We start from the raw sequence: 24,397 nt of genomic DNA on the forward strand, positions 1-24,397 counted from the left end.
GCTTATTCAAAAGAATTTCTTATTTCAAAATGCTATCAAATGAAAATATTCTTTTCTACAATTTGGTACATCCAAGAAAGTAGGACCTATGGAAAAAAACTATCATTGACAGGAAATAATTAGGGATTCCATTGTACACGTAATGTTTTGTGTAGTTGCTGTTAGTTTTAAAAGTTGGAATTAAGCAAAAGTGGATAATTAGTAAAGGCCAAAATTAAACTGCAGAAGTAAACTGGCAAGGATTTTTTGTGCATGTTACATTAAAAACACATCACCCACCCTTCAAAGGTAGACTTTAACATTTCATCCAACTATTTGACATATCCTTTAATATCCTTGGACCTATGAGTTTCAAAGAGAATCTAAGTTCTTTATTAAATTTTTTAAAAAATTGCTTTTTGGCAACAGAAAATCCCTTAAGAATCCCAACATGTTTTGAAAGGCTGGTAGAATTAATTCTCACTATTCCATGTTATTTCCAATTTTATTGTTAAGTACTTAGAAATGTCTAAACACAAGCTTTTGCTATTTCTTTACCCTTAGCATGTTAAAACTCCCAAGGTTTTAAAAAACCATGAATAGCCCCATTTTTAGTTATGTAACAGGAACAAGAAATCCACCAGCACCAAAAACTTTAAAACTCAGATCTTTAGTAGCAGTCTTTAGAATACTTCAGATTAAAAATGTAGTAATTTGTTAAAGCATGCAAAAAAGTGTAACAGTGAATAATAATCACAACTGACAAATATATTGGTTAACATTCCAAACATGTATAACCAATGAACATGGCCTAAGTTTCTTTTTTATTGATATTCACTTCAGAAACTTGAATCCACAGATATAAGCAGTATATAACCAGAAAGTTACAAGTAAACACAGATCATACATGCAAATTTCTGTTCACAAAGGTCACATGTGCAGGTATATGAATTAGAAGCGTGCGTCTAGATTATGGCCAAACTGTTTTTAAAATGCAGAAATGTAAAATTACATCTTGGAAATATTAAGAGATGGTCTACACACTTCAAAAATCAAATGTTGCTTATACCAGATGTATGACAGCTACAGGATTCAAGTGACAAGCAATAAGATCTCAAGAAATTAATACTGGTGAAAGAGAACGGGAATATTTTTACATTTCACTGAAAATACATTGACTACTAGAATACAAAATCTAGCAGGAACTTAGGGAAAAAATTACAAAATCTAAAGCCAGTTACTTAATATATCTTATTACCTAAACAACAGCATGACATTAAAAGAAAACTGCACCTGTATCTTAATTGCCAATCTGACATTAATGAAGTTCTCCAAAAATGAAACGCAACCAAAAAAAGCTTCAAAATCCAAATAAAAAGTCTGCAAGGCTCAGATTAAAATGTGGAATGTTTCAGATGAAAGTAATAAAAATACAATTGGTTTTGTTCTTTATTGAATGGAATCAAAGTTGACATTTCTTTGAAGCTTGGAACTACTAAATTTCATTTCTCTGAATGGTTCTATGCATCTTTTTCTTAGTGGTGCAAGTTGTCTTAAGTAGCTTACAAAGTCAGTCTCTACAAAGTACTGTCTGTTACCATTCTGATAAAACAAAAACAATTCTTCATTAACTTAACCGTGTATGTATTTTTGCTATAACACAACACATGAACAGACATCTATTATTTTTCCACTAAAACAAAAGAGTACAATAGTTTTCTTCTAACTATCAGTATATTTAAAAAAAGGTTAACATTAAAAACAAAGAACCATTATTTTCTTTGAAATCAAGCTTCTTGCACGTCTTAAGCTTCCTTCTTCTGCCTGCGTTCTTCTGCCAATTTATTCAGAAATTTCTGAAAAGAAAAAATAAAATTACAGGGATTAAGTCACTTAAGAAACATAACAAATGGATTAACTCCAAAATATTCTATCCAAGTTTATTAACCAAAACCTTATCAATATTTTTAAGATTCAGCTATTTTTATTAGTCAGCGTACAAACTAAACTGGTTCACAGGACACCACAATAAAGCATGGGGAAAAAATGATAAAATGTGAAAAACGGTTATTTCAATGTGCAACTAACATTGCAAGATGAGAAAACAAAGACCAGAGTTACATAGAAGAACTCCTGCTACTCCAAGAACATAGATTAGTTAAAATGATGTGCATTTATTCAATGCCCCTTCCACTAAACCCAGCAGGCAATCGTTATCTTAAAGGGTCAGTAATAAATATTTTTAGGTTTGTGGGCCATTCAGTCTTTGTTCCAACTACTCAATTCTGCTGTTATAGCAATAAAAGCAGCTGTAGACAATACTAAAATGAATGATCATGTCTGGGTTCCAATAAAACTTAATTTACAAAAGCAGGGTGGCCACAAGTGTAGCTGGCTGACCCCTGTATTAGACCTGTAACTTCTAGGGTTCCTGGACACCAGAGATCTGTTAAGACATTAATGGAAGTAGACACACACACACACACACACACACACAAAAAAAAAAAAAAAAGGAAGAAAGAAAATAATAAAAAAATTAAAAATCTAATCTAAAAATCAAAAGTTTCTTTTTCACTGGAATTTATCAACTCTATAGTTATTGCAAATCGATGAAGAGGGTTAAAAGCCATTACACATTTAAAAAGGGGGGGAAACCCAATTAGGAAAGTATCAAGTCGTTTATCATTAGGGAGATATTGTAGTGCACAATAATTTAATGAAGTTGATAAAGTTCCATTAAAATAGAAGGAAATAATAAAGAGAGCCACCTCCAATAGAACAAATATCTAGAAAGTTAGAATAGGTAGAAAATATCAGATGGAATGATACTGTTTATACAAGAATCAACTACCCACAAACCACTTCTCTATTATATAAGTACTCTTTTAGTAGTATGTATAGTTTCTGCCCCCAAACAGCTTAACATCAAGGCAGATAAAATATTTATATTAAATTGCTGCTACTGTTGAAAATCACCACCATTCTTCTTTCATATCCATGACGGTAAGATAGAGAGAGAGAGATATATAGGCAGCAAAGAACACTTACATTTAGAACAAATGATTCAGCCAAGAACTAGAATTATCTCCTAAATTCAAGGCTGTCTCTATCCATCTAGCCAACACACAGAACATGTTTGATGACTGAATACTCTAACAGCTTTACATTATAAAGCAGTGTAAAAAAACCAAGTTATTTACAATTGAGTAACTCCTCCTATTTAAATACTTAGTCCTCAAAGAAGCCACTAACTGAAATATCAAATTTCAAGATAATCAAATAGGAATTTGTTATTCTTTATGTTATGCTTTATTCATTCATCCTTCTGCCTTCATATTCTACTGGTCATAAAACTTACTGAAGTGTCAATAATAACTTAAAGTCAACATAAAATCATTAAGTATGAAGGGACATGGCACTTTATAAAGTTGGAAAAGCTTTACATTATTCCACTTGACTTTCAGGCCTCCAGTATCTTCCAAATTAGAGAAATTACTCGAACATCCATTTGAGAATACTTACATAACTTTATATCACAGAATTTATAACATGGCTAGAAATTACTAAATTATCATCATTTGAGCATTCTATAGAATTCTATAGAAAGAGGCTCAACATTCTATTCTATAGAAAGAGGCTCAACAGATGCTTCTAGAATTCATTAAACTGTTTAAGGCCCATCAATAAAGGAAGAAAACTGTTGTCTCCAGGATAAAGCATTGAGCTGGGTTCATAGAAAGTACTGAACACATTTTACTTTCCATGGGTTTACATGATGTGTTAGTTGTGACAAAAGAACTCTCCTCTTTTAGATTCAGCCTTACCTTTAATTTCTGATAATGAGGAAGGCTGCTGCAATGAGCATTCTTTGCAACTTCTTCATTTGTATAAAAGAGTGAACACAGCTTACAGTAAAACCCTGTTTTAGGTATCACATAGTCTATACCTAGAACACAAACATACATTCTTACAAATTCAGTAAACTGAAGATTTTAATTAGTGTTCTCAAATCTTTTTTTCTGTCAATATAATTTGAATAACACCTGTGACAAGTCCAATATGGCCTAAGCTAAAACAAAACAAAAAAACCATGACATTATTAGTTAATACTTTGTACTTAATTGACGCCTGAGGTCCCACCTAGTTATACTCTTTAAAAAGCAGAAATAGAACAGATAAACAAAACAGAAAGCAATGTGAAATTCTGAGAAACCTTTATGAGGAGAAAAGAGAACATATCGTGGAATGATGATAAAAGAATACAAAATCAGAAGACATGGATAAGAAGAAAAGAGAATATATCAATTAAAATTTACAAATTATTCTGCATAGACATAAATTTAAAATGCCATCAGAGCTTATGTAAGACCAATTTAGGAATCTTATTTACTAAGAGTTTGGGGAGGGTGAGAAGGGAAGAACAAAGCCTTAAATCTCACCAACAGGAACATTGGGCTGATATGGTCCAATTCTATACTCATCTGGGATTGTATAGTCCTCCTTGTTTTCATCGCTTTGGCCATCTGCATTTTCACTTGTATCCTTGTTGGGATCATCAGCATTCTCAGCAGATTCAGCGCCAGGTTCTGTATTTTCCTCATTTTTAATTCCATTTTCCAACGCTGCTTCGTTTTCTTGATCAAGTTCCTCGATCTTGTCCACCTTAATTTCAACCAAACCATCATCATTTTTGTCACCAGATTTAAATGCCATGCCCGATTTACGAAGTTTCTGAAGTTCCGAATCTTCCTCATCACCAACCTCATCTAGAGTGACAAAACCTTCCATACTCCCTGGGAAACGACGCTGTTAAGAAAGACAAATTTACTCTGCAACAATTATCCTGCAGCATCCCTTCCATTTGCTTTACTTGAAGGGAAAGGGATAGCGTCTTTGTCTTTATTCATGCTCTCAAAATATTGACTTTTTCCTTTCTTCTTCAAGATGACTGACTTTAAAAAAAAAAAACTGACAGCTTCTTTTAAAACTTTAGTCTTGCCTCACAGAAAGAGCAGAAAATAAATGATATAAAGACACTGATATTCTACACTTTCTCAGACTACTATGCTTTTAGGCAATGTACCAAAGAACTGATTTGATAAAAGTAGTTGAATGAGATCCTTTGGAAGACAGTATCCTACGATATAACTCTTGTTTAAGGGAACACAGTCTAATAGGGTTGTGGTTAAAAAAAAAAAAAAAAAAAATCAAACTGGGGAGCATGACTGCTTAAGGTTTAAATTTTGGCTCTGCCTCTTATAAGCAGTATGACTAGAGACAATTTATTGAACTTTTCCATGCCTTAATTGCCTCATTCATGCAACAGGGATGACAAAGCTATCTACCACATATGGTTATTATGAGAACTTATTAGCACACACATAGAGCTTACAAAAATTTATAGCATGTAATAAATGCTCAATAATTATCAGCTCTTAAGAGTGCAAACACATTACATAACAACCATCTACTTCAGCCAGAAAAATAACCTTAAGACTATGTTCTTTGACTAAGCCATCAAAATCTGGAGATAAGTATTAGTTTTCTAACAGCTGAGTGTTGCTTAGAAGGGGCCAATGGACTAAGATTACAAAAATCGCCTATTAAGAGCCATTTAACATAATGGGCTTCAAAGACATTTTAATGCTCTAATCCTTAATGAAGGTAGCCAGTACACCATGGTTTTTTTGTGTGAGTGTGTTTTTTTTTTTTTGAGGAAGATTAGCCCTGAGCTAACATTTGCTGCCAATAGTCCTCTTTTTGCTGAGGAAGACTGGTCCTGAGCTAACATCTGTGCCCATCTTCCTCTACCTTATATGTGGGACACCTACCACAGCATGGCTTACCAAGCGGTGCCATATCTGCACCTGGGATCCGAACTGGTGAACCCCGGGGCACCGAAGCAGAATGTGTACACTTAACTGCTGAGCCACCGGGCTGGTCCCCGTGAGTGTATTTTTATATTCATATTCACCTTAAATGTGCTTACATGTGATGTGTTCTATGAAACATGTTTTAAAAGCTATTAGAGTATCTGATTAAGCTTACATTTTTCTTAAATAGGAAAATTCTTCAAATTCAACAATTTCTGAATGAGTGGCAAAATGTTTTAAGAAGTATTTTAGATCAGTTAACTTACTGTAAACTCATACCCCATCTTTTTAAAAACAAGCTGAACTATAAGGCTGCCTACCTGTACTTACACACTACAACTACAATACAGAATCATATATAGTTTTAAGTCTTTCTCCTTCATTACTAAGAAGCTCCCTTTGTGATTTGATATTTTTTCCCAACTATAATAAAAAATCGTATTCAATCTATTTATTGCAGAGTTTAAATTATTATGGTTCATATCTGATTTTTTTCCTAAACAACCAGTTCTCTTTAATCTGACCCTGCTAGGGTACATAATTTGAAACATTTATTTGATCTAGTTTCCTATTAAAACAGGCCAACATAAAAATCTTCCTTTACCTTTTTAAGCTTTTTCTTTGCAGCTGCTGAAGCACTTGTATTTGCATCTTTTTTCACAGCTTTGTCTGAAGGTTCCTTTTTCCCATCAGAAGCCACATCACCTAAATTAGCAAGATCTGTCTCATCTCCCACTGAACTGCCACTTTCTAACAGTGCTGCTGCTTCTTCTTCATCTACGAGTAGCTCATCTTCAGATTCAAGAAGCATATTAGGTTCTTGTTCCGCCTGGTCATCCTTTGTATCTTTTTCACCATCTTCACCCGACTTCTCTTCTTGTTCTTTACCTTCAGTTGTACTTTCAGTCTTCTGGGAGCCATCAGTTTTGGATTTCTTATCACTTGGAGATTCTTTGCCATCTGGAGAATAAGATCTTTTTCTGAAATCAAAAAGATACAGCTCAATTAAGTCTCCTGAGTTGAAAAACAAAACTTTAATATACTAGTTAATATACACAAAAATGAAATTACCGAGATTTATCTTTTTTCAGTAAGTCAATGCCTCTGTTAGGAATCTAAAAGACAAAATTTTGCAGAAGTTACAGAAATGCATTAGAATATATTCGTTTGCAGAATGTAATTACTCAATTAACTAATAATTGATGACCATCGTTTATATAATCAACTACGCTTATTCAATCCCTGTAACCATATCTACGAATTTAAGCTGCCCATAGCCAGCAGCTCATTACAATCAACATTTCAATAGAGCAGTGGATAATACAGTAATGTGCCACATGACAACGTTTCCGTCAATGATGAATCACATACATGATGGTGGGCCCCTAAGATTAGGACCACATAGCCTAGGTGTGTAGTAGACTATACCATCTAGGTTTGCTTAAGTACTGCAAGGAGGAAGAAATTTTCCTTTAGGTTTCTAGGTTCTTCTGGTTGGTCTAAATTAAACTGACAGGAGACAGATTAACAGGAGAAAAACAAAAGTTTAAAAACATATATACGTGGGAGAAATCCAGGAAAACCAAGTAATTTGGCAGAAGCTCTTACCTTAAATACCACCCTCAGCTAAAGACAAAAGATGATGTTGGGGGTGGGGAGACTCAGGGACTTCAAAGGGAAGACAGGCGATTCACAGGTAGGTGAAAAAGAGCAAAGGTTTGGAAAACAAGTGTTTGGCCACACAGAAACAGAAGAACAAAGAACTGAGACCAACAAACAGGTTTTTCTAGATTCCTGTCTACTACCTAGTTCACGTTATGCTAAGGTAACAGCTGGCTTCCTGAGACAAGTTTTTTAATCTGAATTCTTTTGGCAGTTAAGGGGGAGGTAACAAGAAAAACTTGCTCAGTCTTTTGTTTCTTAAAAACAATCAGCCTAAAATAATCCCCATGTTAAAGAGACACATTTTGGGGCAGCAAATTTTGTTCCCCTTCATCAGTACACTCTATATGATGTTTGAACAAAAATGAAATCGGCTAACAAGGCATTTCTCAAGAATGTAACCCCACTGTAAAGCGATGCATGATAGTAAACATTTTGGTAGCAGAACTCTGTTCAAATTTTACAGAACATCAGTTAAAAAACTATTTCTGGGGCCAGCCGAGTGGCACAGCAGTTAAGTTTGCATGTTCCGCTTCAGTGGCCCGCGGTTCACTGGTTCAAATCCTGGGTGTGGACATGGCATCACTTGATAAGCCATGCTGTGGCAGGCGTCCCACATATAAAGTAGAGGAAGATGGGCACAGATGTTAGCTCAGGGCCAGTCTTCCTCAGCAAAAAGAGGAGGATTGGCAGCAGATGTTAGCGCAGGGCTAATCTTCCTCAAAACAAACAAACAAACAAAAAGACTACTGCTACTGAAGATGACCAGAAAGAGAGAAAAGGTTGCTCTCTTTCAATAACCAAACCCTATATTCTTAGCACATCAAAATATTGCTAAGAGGGCTTGGCCCCATGGACTAGTGGTTAAGTTTAGGGCACACTGCTTTGTCAGCCCAGGTTCAGTTCCTGGGTGTGGACCTATACCACTCGTTGGCATCCATGTTGTGGCAGCAACCCACATACAAAATAGAGGAAGATTGGTACAAATTTTAGCTTAGGGCAAATCTTCCTCAGCAAAAAAAATTAATTAAAAAATATATAAAAGAATATTTTGGCTTGAAATTCATGAAAACAAACTTTATAATGAGGATGAACCAAGTACTACATACCCTCAGTACCAGTTTTTTATATTTTTCAGAGAGGTCAACTTTCACACATCTCCCCTGAAACCAAAGGGCCTTTTTCAAACAGTGGTCAACCATTGCCATTGCATCTTCTCTGGTCTCCATCTCAATAAAGGCCTTAAAAAAAATTAGAAAGAACATTATTTTTCAGAGAATTGTTTAGAACTCTAGTGCCCATTGTTTTTTCTATCCACTTGTTAGGAAAATTTAATCTTTAGCACAGAGACACTGGTAAGAGTTAAGTCACCCAATAAAATAAGGACAACATTATTTTACTTTGTCAGCTTTACAAAGTAGCACCAAATATTAAATCACCTATATGCAGTCTTTCCACAAAAAACTAAAGTAATAAGCTTAGAAGATACCACTCAAAATACTGTAAGAACTAAAATTAAGGAAAAAATGAAAGTCTGGAAGAATATCATCTCAGAATGCTGTTACAAAAGCCTTAAGATAAAAATAAAGCACTCCAAGATAATGCTGGTGTGATTATAAGGTGGCACTATTTTTTGAAGAGCAATGTGGCAATATCAAAGTGAAGAAAGCAATTATCAAGATCCAAAATTTCATCCTGAAATTTTATCCTTCATTTATATGCATACAAATATGCAACACTGGGGCCAGCCCGGTGGCCCAGCCGTTAAGTGTGCACGTTCAGCTTCGGTGGCCCGGGGTTTGCCAGTTTGGATCCCGGGTACGGACATGGCACTGCTCAGCAAGCCATGCTTTGGCAGGCGTCCCACATATAAAGTAGAGGAAGATGGGCACGGATGTTAACTCAGGGCCAGTCTTCCTCAGCAAAAAGAGAACGATTGGCAGCAAATGTTAGCTCAGCGCTAATCTTCCTCAAAACAAAACAAAAAAAACAGCACAACATTTCACAGGTCGCAAAGTCCATAGCAGCACCAACAGTATAAGCCAAAAAACCCAGCAACTCTAAATAGCCAGCAACTTAGGAAGTTAAATTCATTAGTTTACCCAATGGAACCATGTATAAACTGGAAAGCAACAGTACAATATTATCCCAGTTGAAGTAAGAAAAAAGTATACTCGTATTCAGTTAGAACTTCCAAAGCAAATCCTGGAAATAAACAGCATTACTAGCCTGGGCAAGAGAAGAGTTCTTTACTTTCCACTTTATACTTTTCAGTATTTAATCCTTCACACCTTGAGCACCTGCTATGACTTAAAAAAATACACCATTTATCACTGGCTAAGAAAACTTATCTATGAGAAGATAAAATGATTCCCTTCGCCTTCTTAACTAAAAACGAAGAGACGCACAAAAATCTCAAAGCACTTTACGAAATAATTTTTTTTCAAAACCTCTACATGTATATTACCTGACTTTTCATCCTCATCAGTATATAATTCTTTATTTTCCCATAAGGCTCAGCAAGCTTGAGGACAGCACTGTCGGAATAGCCAGAATGAGGTAAATTGCTGAGATGTATCACACGTCCAAGCTCTTGCTTTTGATCGAACTTCTGGTCTGGTTTCCCTTCAGGTTTCTTTAATAAATAGAAAAAAAAGTTCAAGTCAAATGTTGGTAGGTATGCTATAATTATTAGTTAATATTACTCTAGTTATTAGCAACAATTTTAAACAGCTAAACAAATTAAAAAGATGTATTAAATGGTTGGTGATACCAATCTGGAAAAAACAGATTTACCTTTATTCTTTTATACTTCTGCGATAAATGAACTCTCACTGGTTTGCCAAATACTAATGCTGGTGTGGTTGTATAATAATCCACTGCAGCCTGAGCATCTTCTGTGGTTGCCATTTCAATAAATGCCTGAAAGTGTACAAAAAAATTAGTTAAAAAAAAAAAGGCTCAAAGTCTTTCTACATATATTTATATATTTAACCATTAAATAGAAAGCATTTTTGAGAATCTAAAAGCAGAAAAACCAACATTGTTAATTTGCTAGTTTGTTAAAGGTCATCTCAGATTTTATCATCTTCATGCTACTAAAAATATCATTTATTATGCCTACTAGATCTGAAATAACGATTTGGTAGAAGTCTGAAATGGTTTTCCAAAGAATTATCCTTTTACAGCCCTTAACATAGTTTAGTAATAATGACAATTTTACTGCTTATGGATCACGATTTATAAAGTTACTAATAATCCACTAGTCCAAAGGGGGACTGGTTCCAGGAACTCCCCTCAGATACCAAAATCCAAGGATGCTCAAGTCCCTTACATAAAACAGCATAGTATGATGACTACAGCCAGCCCCTCCATATTCCACAGATATGCAGGGACAACTGCACTAGAATTTATTATTTTTTAAAATTTTTCCCCCAAACCCCCCCCAGTACACAGTTGTGTATTTTTAGTTGTGGGTCCTTCTAGTTGTGGCATGCGGGATGCCGCCTCAGCGTGGCCTGATGAGCGGCACCATGTCCGCGCCCAGGATTCAAACCAGCGAAACCCTCAGCCGCCAAAGCGGAGCGCGCAAACTTAACCACTCGGCCACAGGGCGGCCCCTAGAATTTATTGTTGATGTACTTTAAATATGGGCTTTTTCCTCTATTACATTCCATATTGATGGTTTAAGATTGAGTTCTAATACAAAATCATGAATTCCTTTAGGATATATTTTAGTAATGAATGAATAGTAAACTTATTTCAACTCATACCTCATTAATTTTATTTAGAATCAGATGATTCGATATGACTCCAAATGGTTCTACCAGCTGTAATAGTTGATATCTCAAGTTTTTCCCTCGCTGAAAATCCATGATGTGAACAACTCGGCTAGTTTCCTATCCATTAGGAAAAAATCAAGTCAAAAATCTCTTTAAAAGCGATATGAAACAGGTTACGCATTAGAACTTTTATACTCTATAGTTAACCAGAACAGATGAAGCATTTACAATAGCAACCCATAACATTCTAGAGAATTTAAATGCCACACAGGAAATCAAACATCATTGGGGTAAACCTCAGTTTCAGAAACCAGTCTCTGCACTGATTTGTAACTTGAATACTGTGTACATAATCGGATAGCAAAGTTCCTAAGACTCTGAATCAAGGCGAGACCTCCAGCCTATGGGCATATGAAAAAGTTATAGCTCTTATCACTGTCACGTAAAAGAGCTGATGGTTTTCAAACAGTAGCAGTCCTCCTATAGTAAGGAGTTGTGAGACAGATTCAATTAGCAACGATTTAAGTCAAATCACATTCCTCAAAACAGCAAATATAGTAAAAGCAAGAGTTGTATTACTGACCACTCTGCCTTTCTGCATGTGTCTTGGTCCTTGCAGGTTCCCATTTCCAGCACCTTTATGGGGAAAAAGTGTTTTTTTTCAGTCTTGTAATAAATACACTTGCTATAATAGGCTATTTTAATTGAAAAATGGACATTTTTCAAACACAAATGAAATGCTATTAAAAATATCATGAGTACCATGTCTTTTCATGCAATGTTATTTTTGAACATTTCAATGAGCCTTCTTTTGCCTATAATCATCGCATTTAATTTTTATGGTAAAAGCTCTTAGGGAAAGGTAACATGAAGTTTATAATCACCCAGATTGCCTCTTGGTCCAACTGCTGGTCCCCCAAGATGAAAGGATGGAGGTGGAGGTCCCAAAATTCCTGGTGCTGGGTTTGTAGATTGCTGCAACATGAATGGATCACCCCTAGTAATGTGAAGACATGAAATATAAAACATCTGATAAACAGGTCCATCAGAAATAATTAAGATTTATTGTTAAAACACCCCTTGTATGGCTATGATTCCAATCTTTGGGGACAATTATGTGTGAAGTAACTAGGGAAAATCTGTAATATCAATAAAATAAAAATTGCTATATAAAATAGTTTCTAAAAATTCTTTTATAGTCAATAAAGAAATTCAGAAATAATTTTGTTTATCAAATGTTGAAAGTTTAACCTGAATTCCTTAGATTGATCTCCTTTACAAACAATAGCTTAAAAATTTTAACTTACATTGTGTGTCCTGTATCATTGTCAGGATTCCATTCTGGGTAGCTTTAAAAAGACCAGAAAATTAACTTTAAAATAAAACTGTCCTTTTCAGAGAGTAGCCTTGTTTTGGCCTTTAAAATAGAGATTATTTATTAGTAAAGTTATATGAGAGTAAGTGTTAGAAATATTACAGTTTAAAACATGTCATATAGATATTTCTAAAGGAAAATTTGAGAACTTCAAATTAATCCAAATGTATTGAATAAACTTGTTCTGTATTGCTTGAAAATGAAGGCGAATGTACAATCATGCATTGCTTAACGACAGGGATACATTCTAAGAAATGTGTCGTTAGGCAATTTTGTCGCTGTGCCAGCATCATAGAGTGTACTTACACAAACCTAGATAGTATAGCCTGCCACATACCTAGGCTATATAGTACTAATCTTATGAGCCCAAGTTATATATGCGGTCCGTAGACCAAACCGTTGTTTTGCAGCACATGATTTTTTGTTGAAATTAATTCTTTTCTATATTTGTTAAGTCATAAGGAGGAAAAATGCTGCATGAGGAACTGGAAATGTGGGATATATAGGGAAACAAGAACTGACCACAAATTTTCCTTCTCCAGTATTAAATACCAAAAGCAGAGTGGAGTTGCAGCACTAGAAAGAACAGCCCCAACATAAACTAGGCATATGTGAAAATTGCCACTCCAATGAACAATGGGTATTGTGTGCTGCTTAGGCAGGGAGATTCTTTAGGAATTCAATTTCATTCTAGCAGCTTAAACTCAGAACTAAATACCTTTTTGCTCAAAAGCAAAAAAGCACATCCTCAAGGACTCTGTTCCACAACTAACTTCTAATGACTCCTCCCTCTTTTCTGTATCTTCCATGTTTTTAGAGCATGTATTACTGTTATTGAAAATGCTCTTAAGAATCTATTCTACGTATTATAGGCTATCTTTAACTAAGTCTATTAAAAATTCTTTCAATTTATATAGAGTCAATGTTTATTTATCCTAGAATTAGTATGAAATAAAGTACCACTATCAGTGCATGTAATATTCCATATAAACATTTTGTTTGTAATTAGTATCGCCACGACAGTATCACTATGCAGTAACAACAATGTAGATATTACAAGTAAATGATGGACTCCCAAAAACCAATCAATGGCTGTTTCTGATTCACGATAAGGATGCTTTAAAGGTATTTCAAACTCCTACATTTCAAGAAGAAGCTGGCATCGACGACTGTGACTTGCTCCATTGATATGTTGACTCCACTCCTGCAGCAAAGTAAATTAGTAGAATTAACAAAATAAAGCTAAAATATTTTCATTTGAACCATTCAAATTCTAGCATATTAACCTAGAAGCAATATCATAGGCTGTACAAACACTTGCCCATTCACTAATTGCACTGCATTAATTTAAAACCGTTTCTCTGAATCCTTGTGGCTTGATCCTGCCCTCAAATACGCCATGCACATTCTTGGAAAAACTGGATAACTTGGTTAACATACTAACAGACCTGACAGGGAAAAGATATAGAGTTAATAAAGATCAAGAATAGTAACTGACCTTGAGATCAGCTAGACATGATAATTTCTGCTGTGGACCAAATGGAATTATTCATGTCATACTGCTCTTTTATAGAAATACAAATATGATAAAATATCCATGCTTATATCTACTTTTCTAGAAAATATATGCTGCAAATGTGAACAATTAGTTAAAAATCTTTAATTTCATCCAGGCTTTGAGGAATGTTCCAAGTGTACTACAGCCATAAAAAGCTATGATGATTCAACAGGAATGGCTTTTCTGAAAAATGCTCCCCATTTATCAAAAAAACTAAGCTCCCATTATATTTCCCAAAAATAAGCAAATTTCAGGAATGCGTGTTTCAAAATTTTAGGGAGGGAAACATTACATTCTGTCAGTATTTGCTCCTTTGTGGTTATTTTAAATTTGAAGGGATTAACTTTCTTCCTATTTTTTTCCAATTTTCCTTTCTTTAGTTAAGAACTCACATATAAATGATTAATGTTTTAGGCAATATACGAAAGAGGAATTAGGAAAAGTAGGCTCTGCTGCCAGATTGCCTGCGTTCCCCTCCCAAGGTGCCACTTACTAGACGTGAATCCTTGGTATGAGTTATTTAAATTCACTGTGATTCAATATTCTCCTAGGGTTTTGTGAAAAGAAAATGAATTAATAAAGGTAACCTGCTTATCAGAACACTGCTAGGCACACAGAAAGTGCTCAAAAAAAGTAAACTATTATTACACTGCTTATAAGGCTATCTTGTTTTACAATTCCTGCTTTACAAGTATCATTGTTTCACTAATTCCCACAAAATGAGGCAACTTTTCTAATACCCACACTACCTAATACAGTTATATTTGGAATATAAAACATGTTCAGGCAATGTTTTCAAAAGGGGTCTCACTTAGAGCTGAACTAAGATAAGGAACCAAATTACAAGAGATACCTTTTTGAAAAGCTTCTGAATGCTATTTTATAAATGGGAACCTAATTTAAAAAACTGATTTATATTACAACAGTTTATATACATTCCTACACCCTAACAGGATTAACTAACATCTTGTGAAAGAACTAAGATGGAACACATCCAAACAGACTGGTACTTCTCAGAACTTGGGGCACTATCTCTTAAGGCTAGACTGTCTTTTAAAAATAATGGCTAACAGCTAAGGAACTCAAAGAGATCTCTCCAGCTGGCTCTACAACCAGATATCCGGGAGATAAAAAGTTTGTACTTGTAAAGCAACAGACCACTGGCTTGTTGAAGTCACTTTTAAAATGGCTGTAAGCAAGAGGCGCCATATGTAAAGTTCACAAAATTCAGAAGAGGGATTAAACAAATACCTTAACTTGGAATTTTCTGAACTAAAAAACATTCAATTTTTATTTAAAATACCCTTGAGAAATAGTGTGTTGAGAAGAGTAAAAGTTACCTTATCAGGCATGCTTCTAATACATAGGAGATGGAAAGGGTATCTAGTTGAACAGAAATTGTTTATATCCAATCCCCCATGCTCTTTAAAGGTTCAAACTTATGGTTAACGTGTGCCTGGTCTTTCTCAAAGTAGTAGAAGTAAGGCTAAGATCAAAGAATCAGTTATGTACCTCCCAAGTCCACCCATTACTAATCTGCCCTACTACACTTGATCTTTTACTGTTCGGTTTAAGGTGAGGATAAGAGTCAAAAGGGTTTTTAAAAAAACCTCTATCTTTGGATTCTACACTGAGGTAACTCTCACAATAGAGGAATAAAGATTAAGAATTTGCTGTTTGAATTCAGAAGTTCTTTAGGAAAACTACATTCACTTTGATGGCTTTGAGATACCTAAATTATATAAAGAAAGGATAATTTGGAGAAGCACTTCTGGAATGGCAGAATAAAAGAACAACTTAAGGGCTTCTAGAATAATACTAAAAGGAAAAACACGAACCCAAGCGATAAGACAGCAAAACGGCTGCAGTGGGCAGTTTGCTTTAAGTGAAAGGAATTTGAGGGAAGTTTAAGGTTGTTTAGAAAAGCAACTTGATGTTCTAAAATGACCTAGAAAGAATTAAAAGCAACACCATCACTGAAAGTCACTTAAAATATCAAAAATGATGATGACTAATTAGATGTTTTTCACCTAAAAGTTTCTTATTTCATATTAAGAAGAAGTTTTGATCGTGTAGGCTATTTAATATTACCACTAAATGAAAAGAACAGATTTTCCAAGTTATGCAGCAATACCAGAGAGCAGGATTAAACGTTTAAAAAATTTCCATTATCTCTTTCACCACAGGAATTTTTGTCTAAAGTCACTGATTCTATATCAGTTATAAAATGAAAAAGGACCACTGCTGAAAGTGAATATTTAATTATTTTTTCAATAATGCAGACACCCAGAGAACATGTTATGTTAAGGAAACTAGAATACATTTAAGAGATTCCAGGTGCTTAAACTTCTTAAAATTGGTCCAATTTACAAATACCATAAATTTTGTAAATCAAACAATCAAAACAAATGGTCTGTAAGGTAATTCTGAAATGTTCCTATATTGTGACACACTACCAAAACTAGCTAGGGCCTACGCATTTTTACAGGTTAAAAGTACCTCTTGTTCTAGGTAGGGTAACTTACTCTTGAATCTAAAGTTTCAAGTATTTTTAAACTATTCTTTTGTTAACTTAGATCCATTCGCTATTGTTATTAATTTTATTGTTCAAGAATTAGAAGGTAAGCAAAATGTGGAGAGAAAAGAATAATCATACATAAAAATGGAAACTTTTCTCTGATTAAAGTCCTCTTGTGGTTTCCTTCTGTGTTATTTGAACTGTTTTTCTATGTGCAAGTAGCAAGATTAAATTACTGCTCAAAGTCAGGATAAGGAGACTTTCAACAGCTTTTGATTTCTGATGACTCCAGTAGCAAAGATTTTAAGTCCCTTAGAATCACTTTCATTTCAGACACTGTAACTAGCTATTTTCTTTGGAATTCAGAGATCCTCTCTGAGAACACTGGCCATATTGCCATTTCTGCAAACAGACAAGAAGTAACGGAAAAAAATTTGAGTTACCAAAATTTAACTGACCTTTTCATTAAAACAACTCACACCGGACCTAAAACTTAAAGTTCAACACTGAACAAAAACTAAATTCCATGATATACTTAGTATATCCGACAAATTTGAAAGAAGACAACACCAAAAACAGCTATCAAAAAAAAATTTCTAATTTTTATGAGTTTGTGTCTTAAATGAAAATTAATCTATGAACTTATCATTTGATGTTAATTTACTTTGGTATGGATTAAATTAAAATATTCCTTGTCTGTGTACTTAACTATTTACATATTAATTCAAAAGATTTAAGAAATACAAATATATTTAGCTAAGAATTACTTTTTAAAGATATTTTTTCAAAGTACTCTGTAAATTCAAACAAAGTTTCTTCTCTTAACTATCTGAGACAAAAATACTGAGCTCCAAACACAGATAAAGGATTGAATGGTAATACTTTTAAATAAAATATTAAAAACAAAATCTCTAATGTGTACTCAAAAATCAATACTCACTAAAAAACTGCATTTAAAAGGGCTAGATATGAAAAGAAAATGACCTTTCTAGATGTTACTGTAAAGAAAAAACCCTATAACAGTAACCATCAAATCAATTTCATGGCAGCAACATGTTCCAGTTAAGTAGAATAGCTATACAGCACATCAGGAAAAATGGACAGTCACAGATAATAGATCAAGCTAGTGGAGTGCTATAATGTTGACTTTAAGTCAACTGCACTATATATTGAAAAAAAAAATCAGTGAGAATGAGTAACACTGAAAACGTTGAAAGAGAAAGGACAATGTATTTAAAAAGGCATTTTGAAAAAGTCCCCATTTTGCCAGATGTGATAATTAAAGCAAAGGAGAATTAGATTTTTTTTTCCTCAAGTGACTATACCAGAAGTCTAAGCCTAAGTCAGAAAAAGAATATGCTTACAAGGAACACAGAGCAGGATACTGCAGTAGTTGATTTTTCAAGTCTCTAAAGGCATAGATGCAATATGGGATAATAAAAAGTGAGTTCTGAAGTATGTTGAAGAAAGTTGTGGAAAAGGAGAAAAAAAATGATGAAAAATTTCAGTCATAGTATGAGAGTTCGTGTTAAAGGGAAATTAAAAAAGGAAGAATGAACTAATCTAAAATATGAAACATACTGAAACAAACACCAGGGCTCTACATTAACTCTTTCCCTGTAGCCACAGATAAGGAAAAAAAGAGAATTGTTCAAGAATAATCTTTACTACATACAAATCAGCAATCAAGACAGATGGAGAGCTGAAATCTAGCATCCTGAATGGCAGAGCACATTGACTGCAAAATATATATATATATATATACTTAATTCAACAAAGCAGACAAAAAAACCTGCTTAAATATATGATTAAGAAGAACATACTGATGCCAAAAACCAACAAGATAATCTCAGTGGATGACAGCTTTGTGGCCAGAAGTAATCTAGGCAGATTGTATTAATGTAAAGCCCTGGTTTAAAATGCTCAAAAACAATTACCTTCCAAATAAAGTAAGTGTTCTCAAAAGTATAAAAATTCTCGATCAACTCAGTGTCATCAGACTACAGAATTAGAGTAAAAGATATAGGTAAATACAGAATAGGCACTACAATGTAAAAGAAATTAGAAGTATCTGTTGCATTAACTCACCTTATTAGAATGAACTGGCAAATCACATATAGAGCACAGATGGGGATAACCCTTCGGTAAGAGTCCATGGAAGTCTTCAATATTGCTACTTGGAGGAGCGCCCCTCTTTTTCTCAAAGAGAGATCTCTCTTGTAAGGGGCCAGGACCACGTCCCATTCTCTCATACTCACTGTCAAATTTATGATAGTTATGCGAGGTCTCACCAAAAAAAGAATCATCCCTACACCTTTCTCCATCTCTTAATCTGTCATCTTCATAATCCATTCTGTCATAATAACCAGATTCTTGAGAACGACTTCCATGGTCATAATCAAGCACTGGGTTGAGACTAGGACCACGATCATCAAAACTATCTCTTCTAAAGTGCCTTTTTTCTTCCCAATCATCCCTAGGTACTCTGTATGGTGGCTCCCGTGTAGCAGATCTGCCATCTCTACCATAACTCAATGTAGGGCCTTCTTCAGTTCTCCTCCTTTTAAGCTGTAGAAGGATTTGGGGCAAATTCTCAGGAGTAATCTTGTCCTCTGGATAACGACTCAGTTCATCTAAGTCTCTAGCAGACAGACCAAAGCTGGCCAAAATGTTACTGGCCTGGTCTGCATCTCCACGGTGTTGAGAAGACAAAGGGAGTGGACCTCTACTTCCAATGTTAAATATAGACTGCAAATTATGGGAAGAAGTACTAGCAGAAGACAGTGCACTATGAGCTCCTTGTTGATTCAATGAAGAACTCATTCCAAGATTCATTAAACTAGCAAGGCGTGCAGTACCCTGGTTCATCCTTCCAAGAGATGCTGGCATACTTAAAGACTGGGTAGCAGCAGCAAGAAGGCCTATTCCTGCTGCAGACAGGTCACGCCCATGACCCTGCGAGTCCCTACCGAGAGATGACTGCTGGAATGACTTGGACATTGTAGAACTATCTCTTGTCTAGTTTATAGATTAAAAAAAAATTTTTTTTAAAGATGGCCAAAAAGCAAGCTCAAACTAGAAAACTAGGTTAACTTTGCTTCAAAAAATGGTAACGCCAAGAAAAAGGATCAATAAGGACTGTAGAATCTTCTTCAAGCTGAGAAACAGCAGACAACTCTGTAGAAAAATAAGCAATTTTAGTCATAAATCCCTTTAAGTAGATGCCGTTTTTTTAAAGAAAAAAAACCTTATGCATCATGTTGATTAAAAAAAAAACCATTTAAGATCTCAAACTTACAAGAAATTTATCACATATCTTAAACAGATTCCAGATGTATGCAGAGCCTGCATATAGATATATAAAAAGTAGTCTTTCATGCTAAAGTTTTATTAAAGGGAATTTCATATTGAATTTAAAAACATTTCAATTGAAAGGTTAGATGTCTGAGTACATCAAAATTTCAATAAAAATATAGATGGGTCTCTTCTTTTAGAAGAATAAAAATACACCCTATAGTATGATGCTTAAGTTTCAGGAGAAGACTAAAAACAAGCAAAAAAATCAAGGTCAACAAGTCAAAGATGAATCAGTTGCATTCTGCTTTAGAAAAATGAGACCTATTATCACTATCAGAAAGAACCAAGTAAAATCACAAGTAAATGAAGGTTAGGTGTCAAGTACCTAGTATAAGATCTAAGACCAAACATAGTGGTTGAGACCTTTATGCAGCAAAATCAATTTGAGGTGAAGACAGATGTGAAGAAAAATAAGTGCCTTCCTACAGTTTAAGGATTTCTGCACAAATTTAAGCCATATAACTAACTGCCTTCTTACTGTCCATCCTTTATCAGGCAGTGCGTATTTCATTTCTAATCTTAAAAGGTCTAAGGAGAACTAAGCATGGTCAGTACAGAAACAGGCGACCTCCCAAGAATAAACCCAGGTACAGGAAGTACAGGTGATTTAAAGAAGTGAAATTCCCCAAGTTAGTATCCATCAACGCTCATTTAATGCTCAGGGCTACAGCATCCATAGAGCTCGAAACAGGTAAAAATGAAAACAAGATCTTGTTTACACAGATTTCTGTACTTTTCACAAGAATAGCCCAATCACCTGGGAAATTTAAATTCTGAATACGATCCCACAAGATGCGTTTCTGGATGAAATTATTTTCATTTTCTTTCTTAAGTCATTATTTTAACTCAGAAATTGTTACATAAGAATTTGCAAAGCATTTACATGTGATTCTCATAAAATATTAGTTAAATGATGTACATAACAAACGTCCTTGATGAAACAATTTTATAATCACAATCACATACAGAGGTTAAGTCTTAAATTGTTTGCTACGGAATTCTATAAGGAGGCATTGCTTCGTTAAGTTTTATACGTTTGATCACCCACACACCTAAGCACTGGTAGTTTTACACATTAAACTTTATTACAGTAAAAACCAGGCAATAGTCAATAGTTACAAGTCTATTATGGGACCAATTCCATCAATGATAGATTAAAGCAAGGAAACACTGGACGAATACAGTGGTAGAGGAAGTATAAAAAAAAGTTACAGGCAAGACTTAGATTTCACAAAAAGATGTAACAAAGTTAAAAAGACACAGAAATGCTATCAGAGGTGACTGAGATTACAGAAGATGTTTTTGCACACCAAGAAAGATGAATTTGAGAAAAGACACCAAAGAAACTAGTTCTAGATGAGATCCACTATGTAAACTACTCAGGCTTTAAGATAATGTTAATAAAACAGAGACAAGAGTTAAGTGGACTTCACTGGATGAAACTTTAACATGTCTTATAAATGCCATAAAAAATGGCAGTTGAAATACTGTGTAAACATTGGTTGGACCCTCTAAATATTCATGTATACTTTATTTTAAAATATCAAAACCTTTAGAGGGTTTTTCAAAATCAAAATTTCAAAGTATCAAGATTATTATTAATTGCAGCCTTGCCCTTCATGTTATAGCCAAAACACTCTATCACCGAAAAGCCAGTCTTTTGAAAGAACTATTCTTTTCCCTCAGGGAAATTACACAAACGGTATTATGATCATATGTAAAACTTTTTAATTGATCATATTTTAAGAAAATGATTCTTGGATTACAGAATCTGAACTGTTTTTCTTTGTAGTGTATATGAAAACAGTGGATCTGCAAAAATGAAAGGTTAAGAGAAGTAAAAGATGATAACCTTAAGACAACAGAAAATGGATGTCAGAAAAACTCAGAAAAAGGGCAGGACAAACAATGCAAATCCCATGACAACTTGTAATTTCGTAAGAAAAACCTTAACATTTCTGAGACTCAGAGTTTCAACTTAAAAAATGCAGCCCCACACAAAGACATGAGAGTAAAATTACTGAAAGGGAACTTAAGCCAGACTTTTGATTGAAACAAATAAAATTCTTAAAATTTTATTAGAACAAAGAAATTAAGAGAAATCAGACATGACAGCACGGTTGAAAGCATTTATGAAAACAGTTCCTTTAGTATCTTTGGCCAATGGTGAACTTAAGACGAACAAGTCATTTTAAAAGGCTCATTTAAGTGAGACCTACTGCCCAAGTTAATACAATACTGAGATGTTTACAAAATTACCGAAGATTTTTAAAGATTAGCTTCTTTTATTGTATGTTCTCCCCAAAATTGTAAAACTGCCTTTCCCTTATACTAGAGATTAATAATGTTTGAAAATAGTTCCTTTGAGGTAACTAATCTAGAATGTAATATAAAAATCCAATTTACCCATTTAAAATCTTCATACAATAAATTGTAAATGCCTATCAATGAAGAACCTCTCACTTCCAAAAAAGAAAGTACCTCCACCCCCAAATCAGGAAATGTTAAACTCATTTTTATAGACAATTCTAATAACCTGGAACATAAACCTAGTTCATGACAAAACTGTTAACGTTACTAAGAAATGTTAGTTACACATTCAATATCTGAACAAATATGATCTGTAGATATGGTTAAGAAACAAGTTTCAGATAATAATATTCAATCCCTTCATTCCATGAATAGCTACCTAATATTTTTTTTCGATTTTCTTCTCCAATTAAAGAAGTGGAATACTAAAATATTTGAGGTAATAACTCACGTTTAATACATCCAGAAAGTTCATGGAGAACAGCAGCAAACTTTTCCATATCTAGATTTCCCATGTAAAATAAAGATTATCTCTTAGTCCTATTATTCACTCTTTCAGAGGATTATTTAGCAGGATTACTAAAATGAGTATAAGTGGACTAAATTAGTTCTTTAAAAGATATTATCAAGAAAAAAATCTTCAGCTTCTCAATCCAAAATTTTAAAATGCTATGTTTTTTGTTTTAAAGATTGGCACCTGAGCTAACATCTGTTGTCAATCTTCTTCTTTCTTTCTTTTTTCTTTTCTTTCTTCCCAAAGGCTCCCAGTACGTAGTTGTATATTCTAGTTGTAGGTCCTTCTGGTTGTGCTATGTGGGACGCTGCCTCAGTGTGGCCTGATGAGCAGTGCATGTCTGTGCCCAGGATCTAAACAGGCGAAACCCTGGGCCCCCAAAGTGGAGCACGTGAGCTTAACCACTTGGCCACGGGGCCGGCCCCCCAAAATGCTGTGTGTTAAAGGTATTTACTACAACCATATGAATCTTTAGTTCTGTTCTCTCCTGTGTGAAACAATCACTTCTTAAAAACAGCTAACTTTGGGGCTGGCCCCGTGGCCGAGTGGTTAAGTTCGCGCGCTACGCTGCAGGCGGCCCAGTGCTTCGTTGGTTCGAATCCTGGGCGCGGACATGGCACTGCTCATCAAACCACGCTGAGGCGGCGTCCCACATACCACAACTAGAAGGACCCACAACGAAGAATACACAACTATGTACCGGGGGGCTTTGGGGAGAAAAAGGAAAAATAAAATCTTTAAAAAAAAAAAACAGCTAATTTTAAGATGGTATAATCCCAAAAGCTTGTAAAGATACAAGAGAAAATATCTTCACGTTGACATTATTTTAACCCTTTAATCTCACGTAAAAACTTAAAAGCGACAGCTAGAAAACAACAGTTTCCTATAATATTTTCCCCTTCTGAATTGAAAAAATAAAAGGGTACAAGAAATTCTCAGATTTTCCAAATGTCCTATATCAAGGCCAAACACCCTTGTGATCTGTTAAATTATTCATGTGAAAATATGCCAAATACGTTTACAAGGTAGCAACCAACAATATCAATACAGTAAAAACGTCCTAACAATTTCATCAATAGGTAGGAGGGATAGTTCGGTATTAGTAATTTCAAAGAAGCACCATTTGGAAAGGTAGCTGCTTAATTTTTGTCATCAATCACACAAAAGCACTAATTCCTGTGGTCAGAACTTTTAAAATCAACTATTTGACTCATTTCCAGTTAAAGAACAGCATTAGGTTAACTATTCCTTATTTTAAATTTTCTCACTTATTAATTTTATAATGGTTTTAAATATCAAGTTTCCATTTTAAAGTATTAGTAAATTTTCATTTCAATGTTAGTTTACATCACTATATCTTTTCTCATTGTATTTTATAACTTGTATCTCACTTAAAGGTTTGATTTTTGAAAATGACTATAATGTCCGAGAAACTATTCAATTTTTCATATAGAGCTTTAAAACCTTAT

At 34.4% G+C, this 24,397-nt stretch overlaps 1 protein-coding gene across 19 annotated transcripts in view; it reads right to left on the reverse strand.

Annotated features, from left to right (window-relative positions):
• Positions 1-780: 780 nt before the first annotated feature.
• Positions 781-24,397, reverse strand: part of MATR3 (matrin 3) — a 47,919-nt gene continuing 24,302 nt past the window's right edge. For 6 of the 19 annotated variants that reach the window (XM_070518133.1, XM_070518134.1, XM_070518135.1 and 3 more), the window contains 14 exons: positions 18,836-19,924; positions 13,814-13,875; positions 12,604-12,645; positions 12,181-12,293; positions 11,880-11,932; positions 11,288-11,413; positions 10,311-10,436; positions 9,982-10,149; positions 8,624-8,755; positions 6,924-6,967; positions 6,457-6,832; positions 4,419-4,641; positions 3,804-3,925; positions 781-1,835 (listed from right to left, as the gene is read on the reverse strand). In XM_070518133.1, coding sequence (XP_070374234.1) covers positions 1,785-1,835; positions 3,804-3,925; positions 4,419-4,641; positions 6,457-6,832; positions 6,924-6,967; positions 8,624-8,755; positions 9,982-10,149; positions 10,311-10,436; positions 11,288-11,413; positions 11,880-11,932; positions 12,181-12,293; positions 12,604-12,645; positions 13,814-13,875; positions 18,836-19,747 — 2,550 coding nt within the window. In that variant the 5' untranslated portion in view covers positions 19,748-19,924 and the 3' untranslated portion in view covers positions 781-1,784. Of the gene's footprint in view, positions 1,836-3,803; positions 3,926-4,418; positions 4,786-6,456; positions 6,833-6,923; positions 6,968-8,623; positions 8,756-9,981; positions 10,150-10,310; positions 10,437-11,287; positions 11,414-11,879; positions 11,933-12,180; positions 12,294-12,603; positions 12,646-13,813; positions 13,876-18,835; positions 19,925-24,397 lie in introns of all 19 variants that reach the window. The other 13 variants (XM_014853837.3, XM_014853838.3, XM_014853839.3 and 10 more) reach the window with 5 other exon arrangements.

This window comes from Equus asinus, chromosome 9 (assembly GCF_041296235.1).
Source record: "Equus asinus isolate D_3611 breed Donkey chromosome 9, EquAss-T2T_v2, whole genome shotgun sequence".
Classification (NCBI taxonomy): Eukaryota; Metazoa; Chordata; class Mammalia; order Perissodactyla; family Equidae; genus Equus; species Equus asinus.